The sequence below is a fragment of the Delphinus delphis genome, chromosome 3 (assembly GCF_949987515.2).
Source record: "Delphinus delphis chromosome 3, mDelDel1.2, whole genome shotgun sequence".
In the NCBI taxonomy this organism is placed as follows: domain Eukaryota; kingdom Metazoa; phylum Chordata; class Mammalia; order Artiodactyla; family Delphinidae; genus Delphinus; species Delphinus delphis.
Genome location: NC_082685.1, coordinates 89,436,956 through 89,458,427, shown reverse-complemented (window position 1 = coordinate 89,458,427; position 21,472 = coordinate 89,436,956). Strand labels below are relative to the sequence as shown.

Genomic DNA, 21,472 nt, shown 5'->3' with positions numbered 1-21,472 from the left:
ACTGAGAGACCTTGTGGAGAAGTGCACACCAGCATCATCGTAGAGTATAAGCTTTTTCCTGTGCCCGATCTTGAAACCTCTGATGTTCGCAGTGTTAAAATGTTTTGCAAATACACACCAATGACACAGACTAAATGAATCTCCTCGTGGGAAATTTATGATCTGTTAAGTTTCTATCTATAGTATGATCCAGAATATACTAGTATTAAAATAGGTGAAGCAGCTAGCTTCTTTCTCCCAAATGTAATTCAGCAAAATAATAAAATACTGCAACCAGATTTTTTATTACATCACTTGAAAATTATTAGTATGCTTAATGAAAACTTGTTCAGGTATAAATGAGCAGTTAAGACAGGTTATGCATGCTGTGACTTAGACTCTGGACTTACTCCCAAATTTGTCACCATGCAGTATCTGCATTTTTATATATGTGTTCATATGTGCTTAATGATTATAATACATAGTAAGAATGTGTTATTACATTATTCCTAATTATAGGGATAATGCTTCTAAGTGTCATGGCCCTTTTATTTTGGGGACCAGGTTTTTCTTTCCTGAATATGATTTCTATTTAATATTCTTTTTCCTCTCTAGAAATGAAATACGTTCTTTCTTTTTTATCCTTCATAACAGACCAAATACTGCCTACTTGCCATAAACATCTGCTGTCAATACATGCTGTAATTTGACATTCTGAATCACAGACATGATGGCATTGAAAATGTATTTATACTTGTAGAAAGAAACCAGGCATCCCTTCAAAGTTTCTGCACTACTTCTTAAACTGGACCTTTGTCTGCAGTTTAGGCCTGCAGAGTTACTAGAATCTTCAGTCCAGGTAACGAGAATAATTCTGTGGTAGTATTTTTCTGTAATTATCTGGAAGAATAATTAGGTCATGTTCTAGTATGTTTTGAAATATTTAAGACTGATCTTACAAACTGTCATTTCTAAGATGATTTGCTCTAAGATGATTCTCCTCATAGCACAGAGTTTTAGTTTACTTATTTTGCACATAGGTTTGAAACCGACTGCTGTAGGAAATGAACAATCCCATTCAAAGAATCTGCTTTACTTTTATCTGCCAATGGACTTATTTGAAATTTTCACTGTAGTCAGAGAGGATCTTTTTAAGTTAGTTTTTGTGCAAACATAAAAGTAGCAATTATTTGATTTTAAATAGATTTTTATGGTGTAGTTACCACCCAGGTTAATATGTAGCAAAAATGTACGCTTGATATTTCTGAACTGTTGTTAATTTTTCTGCTGTATCCCAACTGACCAGAACACTGTTAGGAATGCTTTATAAATGGGTGCTACTTGATGATGGAAACGATTTTGTATGGACAGTATAGGATGTTAATAATGAAGCCATATGTTTATGTCTGGATTTACAGTTTTTAAACAATCATTTACTAAGTCATTTTGCTTTTATCTTTAAGAATATAAACTATTGTTTCACACATATCAGCAAGATCTAATTTATGGCAAGAAATATCTGTTGAAATGTTGTGCTGTAATGTGGGAAAATGTAAATCTTTTTCATGGTTTCTATCAGTGTGAAATAAAATTTAATTTTGACTTAAAAAAAAAGAAATCAATTAGACATAGTCAAAGTTTAGTTATTTGATTTAGAGATTGGGGTTCATTCCAATCCAGTGTTTGATTAGTTGATGTGCAATAGCTCGGCTTGGTGGCACAAAGAATGCCTGCTGCTTCCCTTTGGTCAGAACATCCACAACCTAAAATACACCACAATAAAACGTATTAGGATTTTAAAACTGTCTGTCATACTTAAATACTATTTCTATGCTTATACAATTCAACTAAAATGTAATGACTTTTACAGTGAATAACAACAGGAGAAAGTAATAACATCTATATTCAACATGCAAAATTTAGTACACTATTTTTAGTTGCTTCATTGAGTCAGTGATTCAATTTTTAAAATATTCCAGAAAGACATTTTCCTGATGAAAATAAGGTTATGAAAAAGCAAAGTATATGCTACACATTTATTTTCAAAGTGAAATCAACTTTTGGAAAAAATTCCCTTTTATCCTTTTATAAAATTCTGGAAAAAAAATCTAATTTCTACTTTTTTTGAGGTTGAGCATAAAATAAAATTAATTTTGTGTAAGCAAAGTCACTAAGGATTTCAGGTCTTCACTACTGTAGAGTATCCATCTGTTTTCTATACAAAGACATTGGGTTATACAAAACACAGACAAGTAATTTATCTTTCATTGTATTACTTAAGGATGAGTTTTAAAAAGTTCTGTGAGTGTATCTGTTATACAGTTTCGTCAGTCTTGTCAAGTACATTTAAAATGAACAAGAACGTTTCAAAACTTATATGCATTTTTACTGATATTTTTTGAGTTACTTGCTTTAATGCTACAAACTAAAATATGTCTAATAATAATATTCCTGCTTCTCATCTCTGAAATAATGTGCACCCATTTTAAGGCCACTGAAAGGTATCATTATCTCAAGGAATGGCATTTGAAATGAGAAAATGGCACAGTCATCATTACTAGAAGAATCTCACAGAAGGAGTTAACATCAATTACATTGTAATCCATGAATGATGAGGGGGCCATAGCCATTCATTCAACTTGTTGAAAACATGTATCCTTGCTACATGCCCAAACCAACAGAGTCAGAGAATCAATAGAAGAAGGAAATTAAATTGAACTTCACCTGTTCTCTAGTGAACCAGCGGGCATCCTCTATTTCATTCTTGTCAACTTTAATTTCTGTAGACACTGCCACAGCTAAGCAACCAATCATTAAGGAGGAGGGCATAGGCCATGGTTGACAAGAGACATACTGAACACGGCCAACTTTGACTCCACTTTCTTCTTCTACTTCTCTCCGAACAGCATCTTCTATTGTCTCCCCTAACCAAATGGGGCAAAAGAACAAATAGCTGATGAACATACCCTGGACATTTTGTGCTCCAAATGGTTCAAACATTTGGAAAACACTTTGGACAGAAACCCAATTCAAAGAATCAGAAAGCAGAAGCCTAAAACGAGACTGGAATTCAAGAAACATTATTTCTTTTTTTTGGTGGTACTCGGGGCTCTCACTGTTGTGGCCTCTCCCGTTGCGGAGCACAGGGTCCAGACGCGCAGGCTCAGCGGCCATGGCTCACGGGCCCAGCCGCTCCGCGGCATGTGGGATCTTCCCAGACCGGGGCACGAACCCGTGTCCCCTGCATTGGCAGGCAGACTCACAACCACTGCGCCACCAGGGAAGCCCAAGAAACATTATTTCTTATATGACTACCTACAGAATCAAAATGCCAAGAAACTTTTCATTTCATAAAGGTCTAAATTTGTTATATTTTAAAAATTATAACATCTACGACTATCCAGCACCTACTTACTGTTGGCTAAACACTATGCAAACACTTTATATATTATGTTGTTTATGTAGCTAACCTTTTCCTCACTAAAATCTCGAAACATTTTTTTATGTTGTCAAACAATTATTGCAGATAACTCTTTTCCAAAGAGTTAAAAACTACAATTTTAAAAACAGCATACAATGAAACTCATTATTTTTCTCTTACCAAATGATTATTTTTCTCTATATAACTGCTGACCCAGCTATAATAAAGTAATGCCTATAAATGTAATTTATATTTCTGATTTGTTGAAACTGAGAATTAGAATAAAGGGAATAGTTTCTAAGTTAAATTTATCTGAAAGTTTAGAAATAGTTTGCTATTTAAATACAGCTTTCTATTTCAAATAGATTGGTAAATTTCCTATATTAAAATTAATTTATATTCATAAAATTAGTGAAAAGATAACTCACAGACTAGCATAAGATATTTGTAAGACCAAACTAAAGATTAGCATACAATACATATTAAAAAACCCCTAAAATCAATAAGAAGAAAAGATCAACAACCAAAACAAAAATAGGCAAAGAAGCTAAAAATGTAAAATTCAGGGAAAAAGAAACTGGATGCCTAATACATATTTGAAAAAAGATGCTCCATCAGCAGGGAAATAAAAATTAAAACGACAATGACATAACCATTTCATAACCATCAGAATGGCAAATAAAAATCTTGATATTCCTAACTTGGTGAAGATGAGGAATAATAGACATTTCATGTACTTCCAGAGGGAGTGTAAATTGGTAGGAACACTTCAGAAAACAACTTGGCAATATGTGGAAAAGATTAAGATGCTCATATTCTATGAGCTAGCAATTCTACTCTCAGATATACACCCTATGGAGGCTTATACCACTCCTTGCAAATGTGTACAAGGAGTAGTTCAAGATTATTCACTGCAGTGTTGTTTGTAATAGTAAAAGCTTTGAAATAAACTAAATGTCCAACAGCAGAATTGGATAAATGAATTGCAGAATATTCATAAATGGAAGGCTATACAGCAGTTAAAAAAAATGACCTAGAGCTACTTAGAGGCAGCATAGAAATTAACAGCATGGACTCAGAGCCAAACTGCCCAGGTTTGAATCCCTGCCCTATCACTTACTAGCTGTTTGATCCTGGGCAAGTTATTCAGCCCCTGTACCTTAGTGCCCCATCTGTAAAACTGCTGAAATACCACCTACTTTATAACCTTGTATGAGGATCACATGATTGAATACAAAGAAAGCCTTCAGGAAAGTGTGGCACTACATATGTTTAGTACTATTATTATCTATCAATGTAGATTAATATTGGAAGTTGAGATTAAACGTGTTAATTAGATATATTAATTCATTTATTCCGCAAATATTTACTGAACTACTATAACATATCAGGCATATGCTCTAAAGGTTTAGGATAGAGCAATAAATAAAACAAAGTCCTTGCCTTTATGGAACTTACATTCTGGTACTAGCAAATAATAAACAAATAAATAGGTAGATAAATAGATAAATACATACATATATACCATGTTAGGTGCTAATGAGTGCTGTAGGGAAAAATCAGACTGGATGACAGGGATTGTAAATGCAGGGTATAGGGCTAACTAATGTATTTAGGGCTATCAGGGAAGGCCTCTCTGAAACGGTGACAATTGAGCCTAGTACAGAAGGAAGTGAGGTGTATATCATGCAGATACCTTGGGTAAGGGCAATATATGAAAGATATATGAAAGAGCAAATAATGAATTTTTAAAACACAAAACTATTCCACTGGTAAAAATTATATCATCTAAAGTACACAGAAAATATTTAAAAATATCCCAGTTTTATAACATGATAATTTATCAGAGATTATTTCTCAAATGCTGTCCAAACTTTTTATTTAGAAATTATAAGTTAAATGAAAATTACTATAAAAATTATTAAGAAAAGGCTTACCAGGTTCAATAAATCCAGCAAGGCAGGTAAACATGCCTGGAGGAAATCTTTTCTGCCTGCCTAAAAGACATTTGGTCCCATCTGGATGAATAACTTGCATGATTACTACTGGATCTGTTTAAAAAAAAAAAAAAAAAAATCAGATGTATGAATGACAGGAAAAAATAATTTAGACTCACTGTGTAAAGTCACTGTCTAGTAGGATAATAAAAACATGCATCTCCTGTAAGAACAAGACTTTTGTCTAGTTACAAGACACTGTTTCTTTCTGCCAGGAGACAGAGTATTTCAGGAAAACTGCACAGAATATTGTAAGTAAGCTAAAGAAAGATCATTTTTGTCTTCTTTCTCATCTTAATAGCAACATTCATTGTGTATTTATGGTATGCTAGGCTTATTTTTATTTTTTAATTAGAAAGAAGTTTGAGTAGGTAATACATGGCGTGGAGAAAATTCAAATTTTACCATAGCAAATGTAGTGAATTTCCCTATTCCTTCCATCGCAGTCCTTAACAAAATGTTTTTAAAAGATAATGTGGCTCTATGATTGAGTTTAATCCATAAAAAAAAATTACTTTAAATAATAGTTCCTCTCTCGAGAAGTCACTAATTCAGTAAATTCGCCTCACTAGATCACAACTGAGAACCGGTAATCAAATGTAAAAGGCTCCTAAGCAGCAAACATATATGTCACTAAGCCATGCACTTTACTCCCAGGAGAACTCCTCAGGTGTTGCTGAGTCTATCCTTTTTTCACACAACTTTAAAGGGCTGGGTTATCAGATTTCTAATTCCACAGCCAACTCAAAGCACCAATTAGGAGGAGAGAAAGTACAGGCAGACACCAGCAGTAATGAGAAGCTAGCTCCAGGCTCTACTGCTTTGGTGATGCCACAAGCAGGTACTTTGAAATCATGTATCTCAATGCATGAAATTCATGCTGATTAACCCAGGGTTAAGAAGGGTAGTAAAAGTCATCAAAGTATGCAATACTTTAATAATTATAGTCTTAATAGTTAAATTAAACATGCTTTCAATAAAAAGGTAAGCCCCTCAGCAACTCAAAATCTTGTCTTTCCAGAATGCCTTATTCCCTAAGATTTCCAGATGGCTGAGGTTTCACTGTAAAAGAAAAGGCTTACCAACTCTTGGATATGATGTATTGTGAACACCATGGAGGCTAGGACAGTCTTCTTTTAAGCATACTCTTTTATAGCCACCTTCTTCAATTTTAGTTGCACTTCCACAGGTTGGGCAGAACTTATATCGACTGTGCCAGGCGAGGACAGATCTTGCTTGAGCTACAACCCCTACGAGAGAAGCAAGAGAAGTTTTACTTCTGTGACAAATTGTAAACAAATTAATATAGAAGTAAAATATTCTTAGGTCATAATAAAGATGTACACTGTATTTTCTGAATAGCTGTGTGCTCAAGGGTTTTATTATTCCTATTTTTATGATCTGTATCTTTCTTTTAAAGTAAAAGATTTAATTCTACAGATGACAAATGAAAATTAGATTTACCTTTAATTTGGACTAATAAAATATTGTCTCTCATATAACTCTCATATAAGATAGATATACTGGGACTTCCCTGGTGGCTCAGTTGTTAAGAATCTGCCTGCTAATGCAGGGGACATGGGTTCGATCCCTGGTCCAGGAAGATCCCACATGCCGCAGAGCAACTAAGCCTGTGCACTACAACTACTGAGCCTGCGCTCTAGAGCCCGCAAGCCACAACTACTGAGCCCGCATGCCACAACTACTGCAACTTGTGCACCTAGAGCCCATGCTCTCCAACAAGAAAAGCCACTGCAATAAGAATCACGTGCACCGCAATGAAGAGTAGCCCCCGCTTGCCGCAACTAGAGAAAGTCCGCGCGCTGCAACGAAGACCCAATGCAGCCAAAAATAAGTAAATAAAATAAATAAATTTATTAAAAAAAAGATAGAGGTACTAACATCTGTATACACTGTATTAGTTTCGGCATTTACTACAGGTGATTTGTAAATTTTGGATATGCATGACTCTAGGGTATAGTGACTTTACAAATAGTGACTTTACAATAGTGACTTTTATAAAAATACACTACAAAGACAGTTTGTAGTGTCTTACACTGTAGTGTAAGTTCTTAACTTAGATTTGGGCCATAAAGACAATATTACTAGGAAACTGTAGGAACCCGTCTCTACTTTCCTTGGGACTAAGACAATACTGGACTGTGTCACTATGGAACATACTCTGTTTACAACTAGAAACTACACAGAATAATTTTTTAAAAATATTGTGTTTACAAGTTTTGTGATTAACTTTGTTTATGACAAAAATGCCTAATAGAATATATCTTAGAATATGTACACTTTGTCTATAGCCTTTACCCTGATACTTCAAAAAAGAATTAATATGGCCTGACCAAAAATACTAGAATTGGGGCAATAAGCGTAGAAATGCTACATTTCAAATGCCTGACAAAACCTCTCTCCTAAAATAGATTATTCGGTCTAAGGATTTTGGAATAAACAAAACAATCAGAAACAGCAATAACAACATTTTAAACTAGGAAAAATGCAACTAATAAACCATAAATAAAAACAAATGTAACACTGAAATTCAGTGAACCATAGGCAACATTAAATATCTGCCTGCTCTGTTACTGTGTATTATGTAATTTACCTCAAGGTATCGCATTATTTCAGTATCATCACAATACAAAAAGCTAACACTTGGGCTTCCCTAGTGGTGCAGTGGTTGAGAGTCCGCCTGCTGATGCAGGGGACAGGGGTTCGTGCCCCGGTCCGGGAAGATCCCACATGCCCTGGAGTGGCTGGGCCCGTGAGCCATGGCCGCTGAGCCTGCGCATCTGGAGCCTGTGCTCCGCAACGGGAGAGGCCACAACAGTGAGAGGCCCACATAGCGGCGGGGGGGGGAAGCTAACATTTATTGAGTACTTACTATGTGTCAAGCACCTGGCAAAGATCTTTACATACATTATCTTATTTAATGTTTAGAGCAACACTATAATGTAGGTACTATTATTATCCTCATTTTTGGGAGGAGGAAACTGAGGCAGACAGAGGTTAAGTATCTATGTAAGGTTACAAAGCAGCTGAGTAAAACAGCCTCAGTTTCCTTACTAGCTTTTTTTTAAAGATCCTTTTGATCTTAAAATTATATATACAGCTTCAAAGAAAGGATATTTTCTTTTTAAAAGTGTTGTGTTTTTTCCACAGGTGTGGGGAATAAAACATACCACCCCAGATTTTGGGATGAGTGCTAAGAAGTCTCTGGAAGAGCCTACCAGATCGCCTAAGAGAATGTGGACATTGAGAAGTGACCCCTTCCTCACCTCTCATTAACTCATCAGTCTACTGTAATATACCTTCTATTCCACTGACACTCCTCTCATCAAATTCATCAACAGCTTCATGTTATCAAACCAAAGATTCTTAAAAAAAAAAAAAATCTTTGTCATCTTACTCAAATTCTCAGCAGCATTCAATGTATTTGACTACTAACGCCAAGAAATACTTTGCTCTCTTGGTTTCCATGAGCACATTCTGTTTTCTTCTTACCTTACGGCCGCACTGTCAACATCATCTTTGATGGCTCCTCTCCTATCTGACCTCTAAATTTAGGGGGATTCAGGTTCTTTTTTTTGCTTGCTCTCAACTCTCTAAGTAATCTCAGAAATTTCCTGGGATTTAAATACCACCTTTGTGTTGATGACTGCCATACAGGTATATTCCAGTTCCTCTCCTTAGTTCCAGATTCTATTTCCCTTCTCTGAAAGTTAACATGCCCAAAGTGAAAATCTTGATTTACTTCAAGTCTGTCCTGCTTCCCTCACTCTACCCATCATTCTATATTATTTTATCAAGAAAGAGTACTACTATCTACCAAATTACTAAAGTCTCAAACTTAGCAGTCATTCTTGATCTTTTCTTTCATTATTATATACCCCATACCCACTCCATTAGCAAGTACCGCTGATTTGCTCTCCAAAATATATCTTGAATGTACCACTTTTCCTCCATCTCCCCTATTATCATCTTAACAACTCAGACGTAGTCTAGGTTACCAGCATCTCTTTCTCACTTATAAGTCTTAACCTACTGTTCAAGCCCTATCAGTTCTACCTCCTGAATATCGCAAACTCTCCCTTTCTCTCTACTCCACTAATCCAAGCCACTGCAATCTCTTACCTGGGCTACTGTAATCTCCAGTCCCCTCTTAATAGGACTCCTGACTTCCACACTTAATTATCTACAGTTCATGATCTACAAAGCAGCCAGAGTGAGGTTTTTTTTTTTTTTTTTTAAAACCTAGGCCAGGTTATAACATTTAAATGGAATTTAGAATAAAATCCCTCATTCTTACCATGATATATATGACCCCACATGAACTGGCATAGCAAGCAACAGACAGCAAAGCAAAACAGTCAAGGTCTTTGCCATTATGCTCAGTGTACAGCAGGCACTCAATAATCATTCACTAAAAAATCAAGTGAAACCAGTATGCATTAGGGTTAATTCTGGGGAAACTAATCCTGGCTGATTAAAACTGCTGTAACCACTCGGGAGAGTAGTCCTCTAGGGTGAGAACTTTAGGAAGTTTCTAATGAAGACAGCCTAATTTCATTGCTTCCTGGAAAGAGTGTGCTTCCTAGAAATTGTGGATACATGCAATTTCAATCCAGTACCAAAAATCAGATTATTACCAATACAAGTAAACAGTGTTCACTTCTTACCAGCTTCTTTTTCTTTCAATTGCAGAAGAGCTGGCATTGGAGGATGAAGAAAATAGCAATTTTCATGTCTTTGCTTAAATTCTTCAGCAGCAACAGGATCTATACCTAAAGCAAACCAGGCAACCAATGCATCTTTTTCTGCATCTTTTTCTTGTGAGACTTCCCCAGCATAATTAAATAACTCTTTTTTCATTTCAAGTTCTACTCCAAGGAAAATCAAGGTGATCTTCTCAGGCTGAGCCAAATAATCCTTTATATCTGTGTAGTTCAGCTGACAAAGCCTGACTTCCGGCTGTTGGAAACTTTCTTCATTGCCACCTAGAGTAACCAAGGGATTTAAATCTGAGAAAAGGATATAAACTGTGGCTGGATGGCTTTCTTTTGCTAACAGCCAGTCAGAATTATTTCTTTTTTCACTTTTCCGGTCCAGTAGTGTCTTGCTAAAATAATTTTCACATTCTTCCATTTCACTGGTTAGGAACCAAGGCTTCTTCCCACCTTTAGCATTAGCTAGTAAATTAGCTATATGCTTATAACCCCAAAATTTAGCAATATCCAGTGCAGTCTGCCTTGATTTATTGATAATGGATCTGTCGCACCTATGGATGGAAGCAAAAAAGTAAAGAAACATTTTCTTCAGTATTTATTACAATATTTCCAGATGTACGTGATAGCCCCTCTATTTAATAATTGCATATATTTCTTTTTGTTTTAGCACATAATATACTAATGGAAAGGTAAAAGAGACAATCATAAATGATTAAAAGTTAGAGACAGCAGATATTTAAAATTTCTGGAAGATTATTTATAAAATAAAAAAAACATACGTTTTATGTGCTATAATGAGATATTAAATTTTTACAAGGAGTTTTCTATAGTCATAGTGGGTAGGTTTACACATTCTATTTGGGAGAAAAAAATTAATTTAACTCAATTTCTTTGCTGTTAAGTATGAAGAGTTAATTTCCCAATTAAAAAAAGTTAAAAATTTTTAATTAGAAATTATGCTATTATATAACAAGACTGTTCAATTAGTTATTTACAAGCCCAATGTTATAAATATGGCTATAAGAAAAATTTAAAAGAAAATACGTAAACCAGAAATTAAACCAGACACTCCTTCAGGTGGTACAGCCTAAAACGTTTACCCTTTCTCAAGCAGAAACTGGACAACATCTGGGTGCCCATTCCTTGCAGCATACATTAAAGCAGTCCAGCCATTTTCAGAAGTTTCATTGAGAAGAGATGGAGAATGACTGAGCATTACTGTTAACCTGGCAATATCTCCTTCTGCAGCTGAACAGTGAAATTGGGATGTAATTTCTTGGTTTGGACTTCTTTTTACAGAAGACATTTCTTCCTTAAAATAGGAAAATAGGAAAAAAAACTCATTTGCAATTGCTTTCTTGTATCAATGATTGACCATTATCAGGGTGCTGATATAATTAGAATATTAGTTATGGTTTCTAAAACAATATACTCTTAAAAAGGTAACTAGTAGTCAACTGTCATCACAGCATAATTTCAAAACTGTTATCAGTTGAGAATTTTAAATATAATTCAACATGGGGGATGTATAAAATAATGTATAAAGAACTTTGGTGGAATACAGTTGAAGGGGGTGACATCATTGGGAGGGGGAATAAGGTAACAGACATTACAAAGAGGAAAGTGTATTTCAGGCAAACCAGAGGGACTTCAATATGGATCAGGGCATGAGGGGAGTTAAAGCAAGCAGACAGAAATAAAGACAGATGTTTTCAGCAGATGCTAAGTAGTATTCTTAGAATCTGTGGTACTAGAAACAGATCTGTCCTCTCAGGGAAATTATGATCCTATTCAAAAAGCTACGTTTCACATGAAAAAAATTTATTGCTTTACCTTGCATAGTTAATTCTGCTAATCCACCAGGGAATGATTTTTGCTCATGGTGTGAGGTAGGGGTCACGATACATTTTATCCCAATAGATAATCCATTTGCCTCAGCATCTTTCTTGAATTCACTATCTTTGTCCCATTACATTGCAGTATTATCCTTTTCACAAATGAGATGACCATATATTTTGGACCTATTATTGGACACTGTTCTATTGGTCACTTTGTCTATACTTGAATCACAGAAGCTTTTAAAACCATTAACTTTGTCTGCTGTTACTGTTATTTCAGTAAAAAAGAAAATAATTGTTCCATACCTTTTAATAAATGTTGCCTAATTGTGGACTGAATGTGGTAGGGCACAAACTGAGCTTTTTTGTGTGTGTGGGTGGAAATGGTTCATATTTCAGTTGTCTATAAACTTCTCAAAGTACTTTTTGTAAGGTATGTTTTTTTTTCTATGAAATTCTATTAAGATTTGGGATTCTAACTAGGTTTCTACCATTCTGAGCATAAGGTATTGAGGCTAAAGAGAAAGAAAGGTTATAATCCATAATTTTTGACAGCAGTTGTCTCTAGGGTTCTGACACTGCAATTTTGTTGATCAGTTGTGTAGTAGGAATAGCATGACAATATAAAAAGAAAAAAGTGGGCTTTGTGACTGTTTACCTTACCTGTTTATATCTTTCTGCTACCTATAAATAGGTCAAAACTACTCAGAAATAGAAACAAAATATTGAAATTCTGTATACAACTTAAAGTGGGAGTGACTTCTAGATTAGAAAACAATTTTTTATTTCTTTTGATTTACTCTAGAATTTACTTCACCATTCTCTTCATATTAAGATTCCCAAATGCTTTAAAAACATTATGAATAACGAAAGCTACAACTTTTCAGGACTTTATTTTGCACTGCTGTATACTAACTCATGTATGGTCTCCCTTTAAAGTTGCCTTTTCCTTAAAATCATATCATACAGGTTCTTCAGTTAGGTTTACTTCAGGCAATATTTAAGTCATGGTCACTTCCTTACCTTCTCCACAGCCCACTCAGTGCAGGTTGACTGCAAAACTGGCCTTCAAAAATATAGTTCCATTCGCTACCCCCAGCGCAATGCTTATGCATACAGTAGTCTCAGGTGAAAAGAAGTGGAAAATGCACTTTCTCCCTTAGCTTTCTCAGCAGAAAAGCCATCTAGAAATAGAACCATTACTCATTCCAGAAGAGCACACAAAGTCTAAAGTCCACCTCTACTGTTTGATTTACTTTTTCACTTCTCATTGTCAGGTTCTCCTGAAGGTAAGGATTTGAAGGCAGGATGAGGTGATTCAGTTAGCTAAATGCTGCCCTTGCTGTCCAAGAACACGGACTATCCTGAGAAGTCATTTTAAAGAATCTTGAGTTTAAAGAGTCTTAGATTTAGCCAAACGAACATCCATTTTTACGGATGTGTACCCCGGTGCCCCTGACTGGTCCAAGGTCACATGGCTCAAGAGACAGGGCAGACCTCAAATACAGCTTTGTCACTTAAGTCACCGACAATTATTTCTTGGGCGTTCAAGAGGGCCATCACCGACCAAGCGCCACCCATTGCAGGGTCTCTCCAATGTCTCCAAACAGTCAAATACCTTGAGAGTTTATTCCCTTGGCAGTACTGTGAGATTACTTTTATTTAAAAATGTGAAAGCACACATGAAGCAGCACTTCTTTTTCCCCACCTCAAAGACTGCGCTGGATCGGCTGAGTCCCCAGCCCAGTCCCCGGCGCCTGGGCTGCAAGTCCAAGCGCGAGGCTGCGCCACACCACCCAGCAGGGAAGGGCCCGACAGCGCAGAGACCCGAGAGCACAGAGAACTGGTTACCAACTCCAGAAGGGGCACTGGGCCGACTAACTCGCCGCTGCTGCTACTAACCCACAGGTGACCAGAATAGAAGAATGCAGGTTGTACTCGAGGATCCAGGAAACCCCCACACTCGCTCTTCCCGGCGCCGGATGGAGCCTCCCAAACTTCCGGCGAAGGGCCGGTGTCCTCGCACGGCTTTATGGGAGGTGTAGTTTGAAGGTCACGGACTGAGAGATTCGAGAAGGCTCGGGGCTTGGCGGATGGAGGCTTTGGGGAGCTGGGGCAGGAGGTCCCAGCTGAGAGCACCGGCTTCCTAATGGTGAGTGAAGGGCTGTTTGGTTTGGTTTTGTTTTTTTCCCGGTGAGACCGAGATGTGTAGAGCGATGAAAAATTGTATGTCTGTGGAAACGGTTTTAAGTTCTCCAGAATTTCACATCTAGCCCCCACAAGCTTCTCTCGGATATAGTTCAGTGCGTTGGAGTGTTCAAAGCATTCTTTCTTGTTAGATAAACCTGGAATATTGGTTGGACCAACTCGTTCCAGTATATGACTTTAAACAGGTTATTGGCCTCGAACCTCAATCACCTCGTATGAGAAATGAGACCATGTGTTGACGCCTACCTCATTAAGTAGTCCTCTAAAAAGTTTATGTCAGTCGCCCAAGTTTAAATAGAATAACATATGTACACACAACGCAATTATTATTGTTACTGTTATTTTTTATTTAATTTCCCGTGTTTTCGTACTCCAAAACCTACACAAGTTAAGTGAGTTCGAAATTACAAAGCTCGGCGTTGTTAGTTGTCTAACTCCCAGATCAGGTATTTTTCTTTACTAAATTGCCCCCTTGGCATTCAGTAACAGTTAAGGAGTGTCAGGGTTGACCATTGCTTCCTACCCCGATTTTAGGCATTGGAAGTTCTTTCTTTTCTCAGTGGAGTTTTTACGTGTGCGCCGACATTGTACTTCCGTAACTAGTTTTTTCTAACTTTGTTCTATGTTTCTTTCTGTGAGTAGTTGTCTTCAGTCTTTAATGATTTCAGTGATGAGGCAGGAGGTCAGAAATACTTTAAGTTAACTCACTTGGAATACCCAATCTCTGTATTCAAACATATCTTAAATAACGCACCTATATAAATCAGCTAAACAATGATTAATATATAGCCCTCTTTCCAGCCCTTTGGATTCTTTTGAAGTAAATTCCAGACATCATATTATTTTATTGATAAGTATATAAGATTAAGCTTTCTGGAATTATGAATATATATCTAAAATATAAAAGGGCTTTTAAAAAGAACATAACTGCAATATGATTAGTACACTTAAAATTTTAACAGTACTGTAATATCATAAAAGAGACATTCAATGTCAAATTTAATTGTCTTAAATATTATTCCATATTTTACAATTGATTTACTGAAATCAAGACCTAAACAAAGTCTCCACATTACTTTTGATGTATTTATTTATTTATTTTTTTGCGGTACGCGGGCCTTTCACAGCTGTGGCCTCTCCCGTTGCGGAGCACAGGCTCCGGACGCACAGGCTTAGCGGCTATGGCTCACGGGCCCAGCCGCTCCGCGGCATGTGGGATCCTCCCGGACCGGGGCACGAACCCGTGTCCCCTGCATCGGCAGGCGGACCCTCAACCACTGCGCCACCAGGGAGGCCTACTTTTGATGTATTTCAATCTATGATCATGTAGAATTTCGTGCATTCTGAATTTTGCAAATTGTATGGATACCTATGATATCCTTTCTCCTTTTTTTAAACTGGTAGTTAAATCTACAGGATTATTCAGATTGAGGGTTTTTTGTTTTTTCCCCTGAAAAGACTTCATAGGTGTTACTGTTTACTTTCTACTGCATTACTTTAAGAGACACAATCTGGTTATCTTTCTGTCATGTTATGGTTGGTTATTGGGTTCAGATGTTGTCAACCTGATAAAGTTTATGATAAACAGCATAAATTCTCCTTCGCCTTTTTAGCTAATAGTTTTAGCAGCCATTGATGACTGCTATGTCCATGATTTCATTAGGAGGTGCAAAATAGCAATATTCTTATTTGATCATTAATTCTACCTTTACTAACAGAAATTCTTTTATAATAAAGAACTTTACATTTTTAAGTATTTGTACAGTTTTTATAGGAAGAGTAAGATAAATGTGTGATTTTTCTCCTTTATTTCCTAGTTTTCAGCATGAGTTAGTTCCCTTGTCACCTTCAGGTTTTTAAGTATATTTATGAACTCATGGATGTTAAAAATTTTAATATATATCTATAATATTTATTACTTTAATGCTCAAATTGTTTCTTCTTTGGCGAGTGGGAACTCCCTCAGGTGGGCTCCTGAATTCTTGTGACCAGGCCACTGTAGTGTTTGATAGTTTACTTCCTTTCTGGCATAACGAAATGTTTTTAGACTGATTTTGTAAATATTCTGCACATTCCTGGATTCAGCCCTTTCTCCAAGGAGCATTGGTTCCTTTTAGTAAGAAATGGTATTTAGATACCACAGCCTTTGTACTTGGGGTGCTCATTGCTAATGGGGTACTAAATACTTCTCTTCATGTAATCCTCTTTTAGGGAAGTTGAATAGATACAGATCCTATCCAATAGGAGTCTATATTCCAGGGGCAGTAATGCTGCCAACATAGATATTAATGCCATAATGTTTTCATTTTATTACTTTCCCATTTAGATACTTAAAGGTTCCTCAGTACCTAGGATAAAAAGTTGAAGTTCTTTAGATTAGCATTAGGTACCTTCCTTAATATGGACCCAGTGTATATTTTTAGCTATATTTTCCCAAGAATATTCTGTATAAATTGTCTCTCTGATCCTGCCAAACTGGCTTATAACTGACCTAGATAGGATACGTCTTATTCTTCCTTTCCTCAATACTTTTGCTCAGGCCACTTTTCCTAACTTAAATGTTTTCCCTTAACTAAATCCAACCCATTCCTCAAAGCCCATCTCAAGTCCCTCTTCTCTTTGTTCTTCTAGATCATTCCTGACCATATGATTATCAGTTTACCACCAGCATTCCCTTTCTCTTGCCCCTTCAGTGTATGCTAGCCTTTCTTCTAGCTGCCAGCAACGGTATTATTATTGTTATTTTTTTGGCCTGAGGGCCTTTTCTTGTCACCAAAGCCCACTTTGTCTTCCTGCTCAGTAGATCAGCAATGGCAGATAAGTAATACTGCCTGGGAGCAGCCCTAAGCTGATGACTGACATGAGTGAGTATATAAATTCCTCAGCCTTTCTCAGTCTTTCACTACACTGGCTACACTGTTCTAGACTGGCTACCAGATTCCCCCAGTGGGATTAGGTTCTTTTTATCTACAGTGGACACTTGATTAATAACCAACCCTTTATTGATGGTTTTCCCTTCCCTGTCTCACTTCCAACCTCCCTTACTATTGTTTCCTCCTAGTTAACCAATTGCATGTGAATCCTTGTCTCAGGATTTGATTCTGGGCAAAACTAAACTAAGACAAGGATTTTTCCTTCTTTGAATTCATAACCTCTATTATATAGTAGTTAGCTTCCTCTGCATAACTTGAGAGAATCATTAAATAAACAAATCACTATTACCACTCATCCTGGAACACATTCCTTTTTGTTTTGTATATTAGAGTCAGTGTTATTGCAAATCAATGCATAGAATTTGGATTGAATGCCTTTGAGTCAAATAGTTTGGAGTTCAAATTTGAAATCACTGTTTTCTCTGCTCATCCATTGCATCAATTTCCAAAATGGTTTATCCCTCCCTATTACCAGACCTCTAAGACCTCATGGACCCTTTGTTGCAGTTTTTAGTTTTAGCTGTTTTTAGATGCTTAAACTTTTTCTTTTAGTTTTGGCACCCTGCTAGTGAATGTTGTGTGTAATACATAGACTATTTCTTAAGACAGAAATATGCCAGCCGTTTCCTGCAAATTTAGTGAAAATCTGTCTAGTCAATTTTCCTTCAACTAGATAGAAACTTTATTTTATGAACAACATATAAATAAATGTTTATGTAGGTAATTTTACTTGGTGATTAATTTTATATTACCTGGAGATATGTCTCATTATTGCCACATATTGCTTTTAAATTTTTGTATTAATACTTTATATATTTTTGCCTTTTTCTCTAATAGATTTTATAAGTGAAAAGAGTCGAATTTAAAAAAAATTTTCTACAGTGATAGCTGCTTTTCTTTCACGTGTAAGGACACTTAATAAAAGTTGGTGGTTGATAATGAGATATGCTGGGAACTGTGCTTTAAACAATTTAGAGGTGAATTAAAAAAAAGTGAAGGTCCCTTGAACTCTACATAAGGTCTTTGATATAAAATAATGTCACATGTAATTACAGATAGGGATCTAATTTACATACATCATACACATATTCTACATTCTTGAATACACCAAGTTTGCTCTGGACTTTGGGATAGCTGGTCCCTCTTTTAAAAATACTCCTCTCTTAGATTTTCTAATTGTAGGCTCCTTTTTGCTATTCATGGGTTGTTCAAATGTCACCTTTGTAGAGGGCTTCCCTGATGACCTAGTTTACAGTAGCTCTCCCACTGATATTTTCTTGTTTCTGGTATTCTTGTTTTTGATATTTCTTGTTTCTGTTCTTTATTTATTGTTTGTCCCTCTTAGAATGTAAACTACTACATGAGAAGGTCCTCATTTGTCTCATTTACTTCAGTTTTCCCAGGACCTGTAATTTTGATTGGCATATAGGAAACATTCAGTTAATATTTCTTGATGTTAAGCAAATGGTTGCTCTCTTATTAAGTCAAATGTATTTTTGATGTTGCTACCATACCTTGGAAATTAGAACTTCTCAAATGGCATGCATCTGACTTTCTGTGGTTATGTTTGTGTGTTTACGGAATTTAGTCAGGAAAATAATATCTGGTTGTTCCTTTCAGGGAGCTCATTGCCTAATGAAGTAAAACAGATGATAAACTATTACATGTTCTATGATAGAGTGAAGACAAAGTAGAGAGCACATTATGGGTACCCAATCTACACTTACATGGCAGGGTTAGAAAAGGTACACTGGAGACCTAAAGTTCTTACCCATGTCTTATTCTTCTCTTCTTCCAGATCTGGGAAGAGGATATGGCCCGTGTTCCTTAAAGCTAGTCATGGCCTTGTGATTAGTTATAGCCAATGCAAAGTGGATAGAAGTGGTGCTCTTCTGGGCCAAAGTAGTTACGAAATGGTACATTGTGCTCCAGATCTTTTTTACCCTATTATGGTAATCTGGGTGTGTCATGTTAAGATGACCAAGTCACAAGGAGATAGGACTGGCATTTACCCTAGGGAGGGAGCTACTTTGGAGAGCTATCAGACTTGCAGTGGATTTTGAATAAGTAAGAAATAAATTTTTGTGGTGTGAGCCTCTGAAATTTCAGGGTTAAGTGGCTACCTGGCCATAACAAGTTTATTCTGAGTAATACAGAAAACAGTGAGGAGGTAACCTCTGAACTGAGCTTTGAAGGGCCAGGAAATGAAAGAACAGAATCTGTTTGTCAAGGATTCTTCCTTTCCTCCTTGCCTGGGTAGAACCTGAACTCTTAAAAGAGTAGGAGCAAACTTAGAGATAAAAGTAGGTTAGTAGTCCAGATTTTAAGGAAGTATTAGAGTCCACTAAGTGTCAGATATGTCAGAAAAACACACCATAAAATCCTGATATTCTAGGGCCTTGGTAGGCAGATTGTGGACAGCGCTCTGTCAGCAGTCCCCAACTTGTCCGATTTAAGGCCTATTGTGTTCACTCTGCTTTTGCAAGTGCATTTCTCCTTACTAAGAATGACAGCATGTAATAGCAGTTGACAGAGATGACCAAAATAAAACACTTTACCCTTTGTAATGTGTACATCGCAAAGAAATGCTTTTAATCTTTAAATGTGCTCATTTATGATTTTTATGGGTACCAAGTCACTCTTGTTGAGTTTAATGGTAATTTCATGTCTTATGATTTTCAAAAACAATTTTCAGAGTTTTTCACCGTTAGAAGTATATGGAAATGACTATTTTTTACACAAACATCAATTTAGTTTGTGTATTTTATAAAGAATTCTCAAACAGCAGTTTGTTCTTATTTACAAATGGTCTCTCCCTTTTTGCTGTATGAGTTGTATTTTATGAAGCAACACCCATGATGTGAGAAAGAGTCTTGTCTGATCAGAGGCAGAATTAACATTACTTGAAAGAGCAGCCTTCTTTCTGTGTACTCAAGTTAATTGATACAGTAATTTAATCATTGAGCCGCTGCTCACATTTCATGTTTAAGTTACTTACACTTGATTTTATTTTATTTTTTTAGAATGTCTAGGCTGATGAGGATTTAAATGGATTTGTAGCATTTAAAAATGTCCTCAAAACTGATTGCAACATGACATTCATCAGATTCTGTATTCAGTTTTAGTTTAGCTATTTTGAAGCTATCAGATGAAAAAAAAATCTAAGTTTAATATTCTGCAACAGATTTTTTCCATCATCATACTAAAACCCAGAGGAGCACAATGTATTTTTTTCGTTTTAGTCTTCTATTTTTCCTTAGGATATTTTTGACCCCAGATATTTTTTCCTTTAAATTTGACTGAGCTGTGATCATGGCTCTGACCTCTAGCCTCCAAAGAAGAGGAGTTATGCCTCTCAGGAGCGATGCCTCAGGCACTTTGCAAATCGGCTGGCAGGGATTATTTCCCAGGTTGTGAAAGGATGACCTTCTAGGGGAAGAGTGAATGTCTGCAGGGCACGTAAATTCCTTCAGCCATGATTGAGAGCTTTAGGCTTGTTACCTGCTCTATGAATCAGAGTCCATTCTATCTTTATGGAAGATGGGTAATTTAGTGCTATATTTAAAGCCTCATGTTATGTGCTCACATGTCAGTTAATTTATTGCTGAAGGTGGATATATTCTTTTTTTTGAGCCCATATAGGGTTAGTTCAGAAGTAAATCTGGAGTTTTGGAATGAAAAACTGGGATAATTTTACTATGATTAGAGGGCACCTATCCCGTTATTTCTAAACAAAGTGCCCCAGCAGTGCTGTCTGCTGTCTCCAACATGTCTGATTTCAATCTCTCAAAGAGGATTTCTGTTGCCTCCTAAGCTGTCATTACAACAATAATATAATGCTGATTGCTTCAATATTCTCAGAATACGTTAAAAAGAGGAATGAAATTTAAAATGATTAATAAATACTTTTTGAATCTGTGGGATGGCATTTTGTTTTTATTCTCTGAATTGTCAGTCTTAATACAGTAAATTTCCAGAGTTTATACATTTTTAGGATAGAAAACTGATTTTCAATATTGGTAATTTTAACATTAATGCTTAACACATTAATGTTAAAAATACATTCTGTATTTTAAGTTCTTGTGAAAAATCCTTGAGGACCCACTTATTGCCACTATACAGTCTAGCCAGTTCCAATATAAATATGACCAACAGAATTGTGGGAAAGCTACAGTAATTTAAGAGAGAAGCTATGCCACTGAAGGCCACGTGAAATACTTAGAAAGCAGGATAAGAAACTATTACAAAATGCCACTAGGGATAGCTCTTATAATATCCCATTTTGTCCTAGTTAAAAAGTTATCTGCTATGGGTGAAAATATCTCCAGTTTAAATCACAGGGAACTTGACTGGTGATAGG

At 36.2% G+C, this 21,472-nt stretch overlaps 1 protein-coding gene across 4 annotated transcripts; it reads right to left on the bottom strand.

Annotated features, from left to right (window-relative positions):
• Window positions 1-1,610: 1,610 nt before the first annotated feature.
• Window positions 1,611-13,955, bottom strand: NUDT12 (nudix hydrolase 12). 4 transcript variants are annotated; one of them, XM_060009059.1, is made up of 7 exons: window positions 13,874-13,955; window positions 11,234-11,445; window positions 10,086-10,684; window positions 6,480-6,647; window positions 5,338-5,451; window positions 2,704-2,903; window positions 1,611-1,742 (listed from the first exon to the last, which is right to left on the bottom strand). In XM_060009059.1, the coding sequence occupies exons 2-7, from the start codon at window positions 11,437-11,439 to the stop codon at window positions 1,632-1,634; spliced, it is 1,398 nt and encodes a 465-aa protein (XP_059865042.1). In that variant the 5' UTR covers window positions 11,440-11,445; window positions 13,874-13,955; the 3' UTR covers window positions 1,611-1,631. The 4 variants fall into 4 exon arrangements, with proteins under 4 accessions (XP_059865042.1, XP_059865040.1, XP_059865039.1 ...); XM_060009057.1 differs by having other exon boundaries at window positions 13,680-13,954; XM_060009056.1 differs by having other exon boundaries at window positions 13,823-13,954.
• Window positions 13,956-21,472: the final 7,517 nt, after the last annotated feature.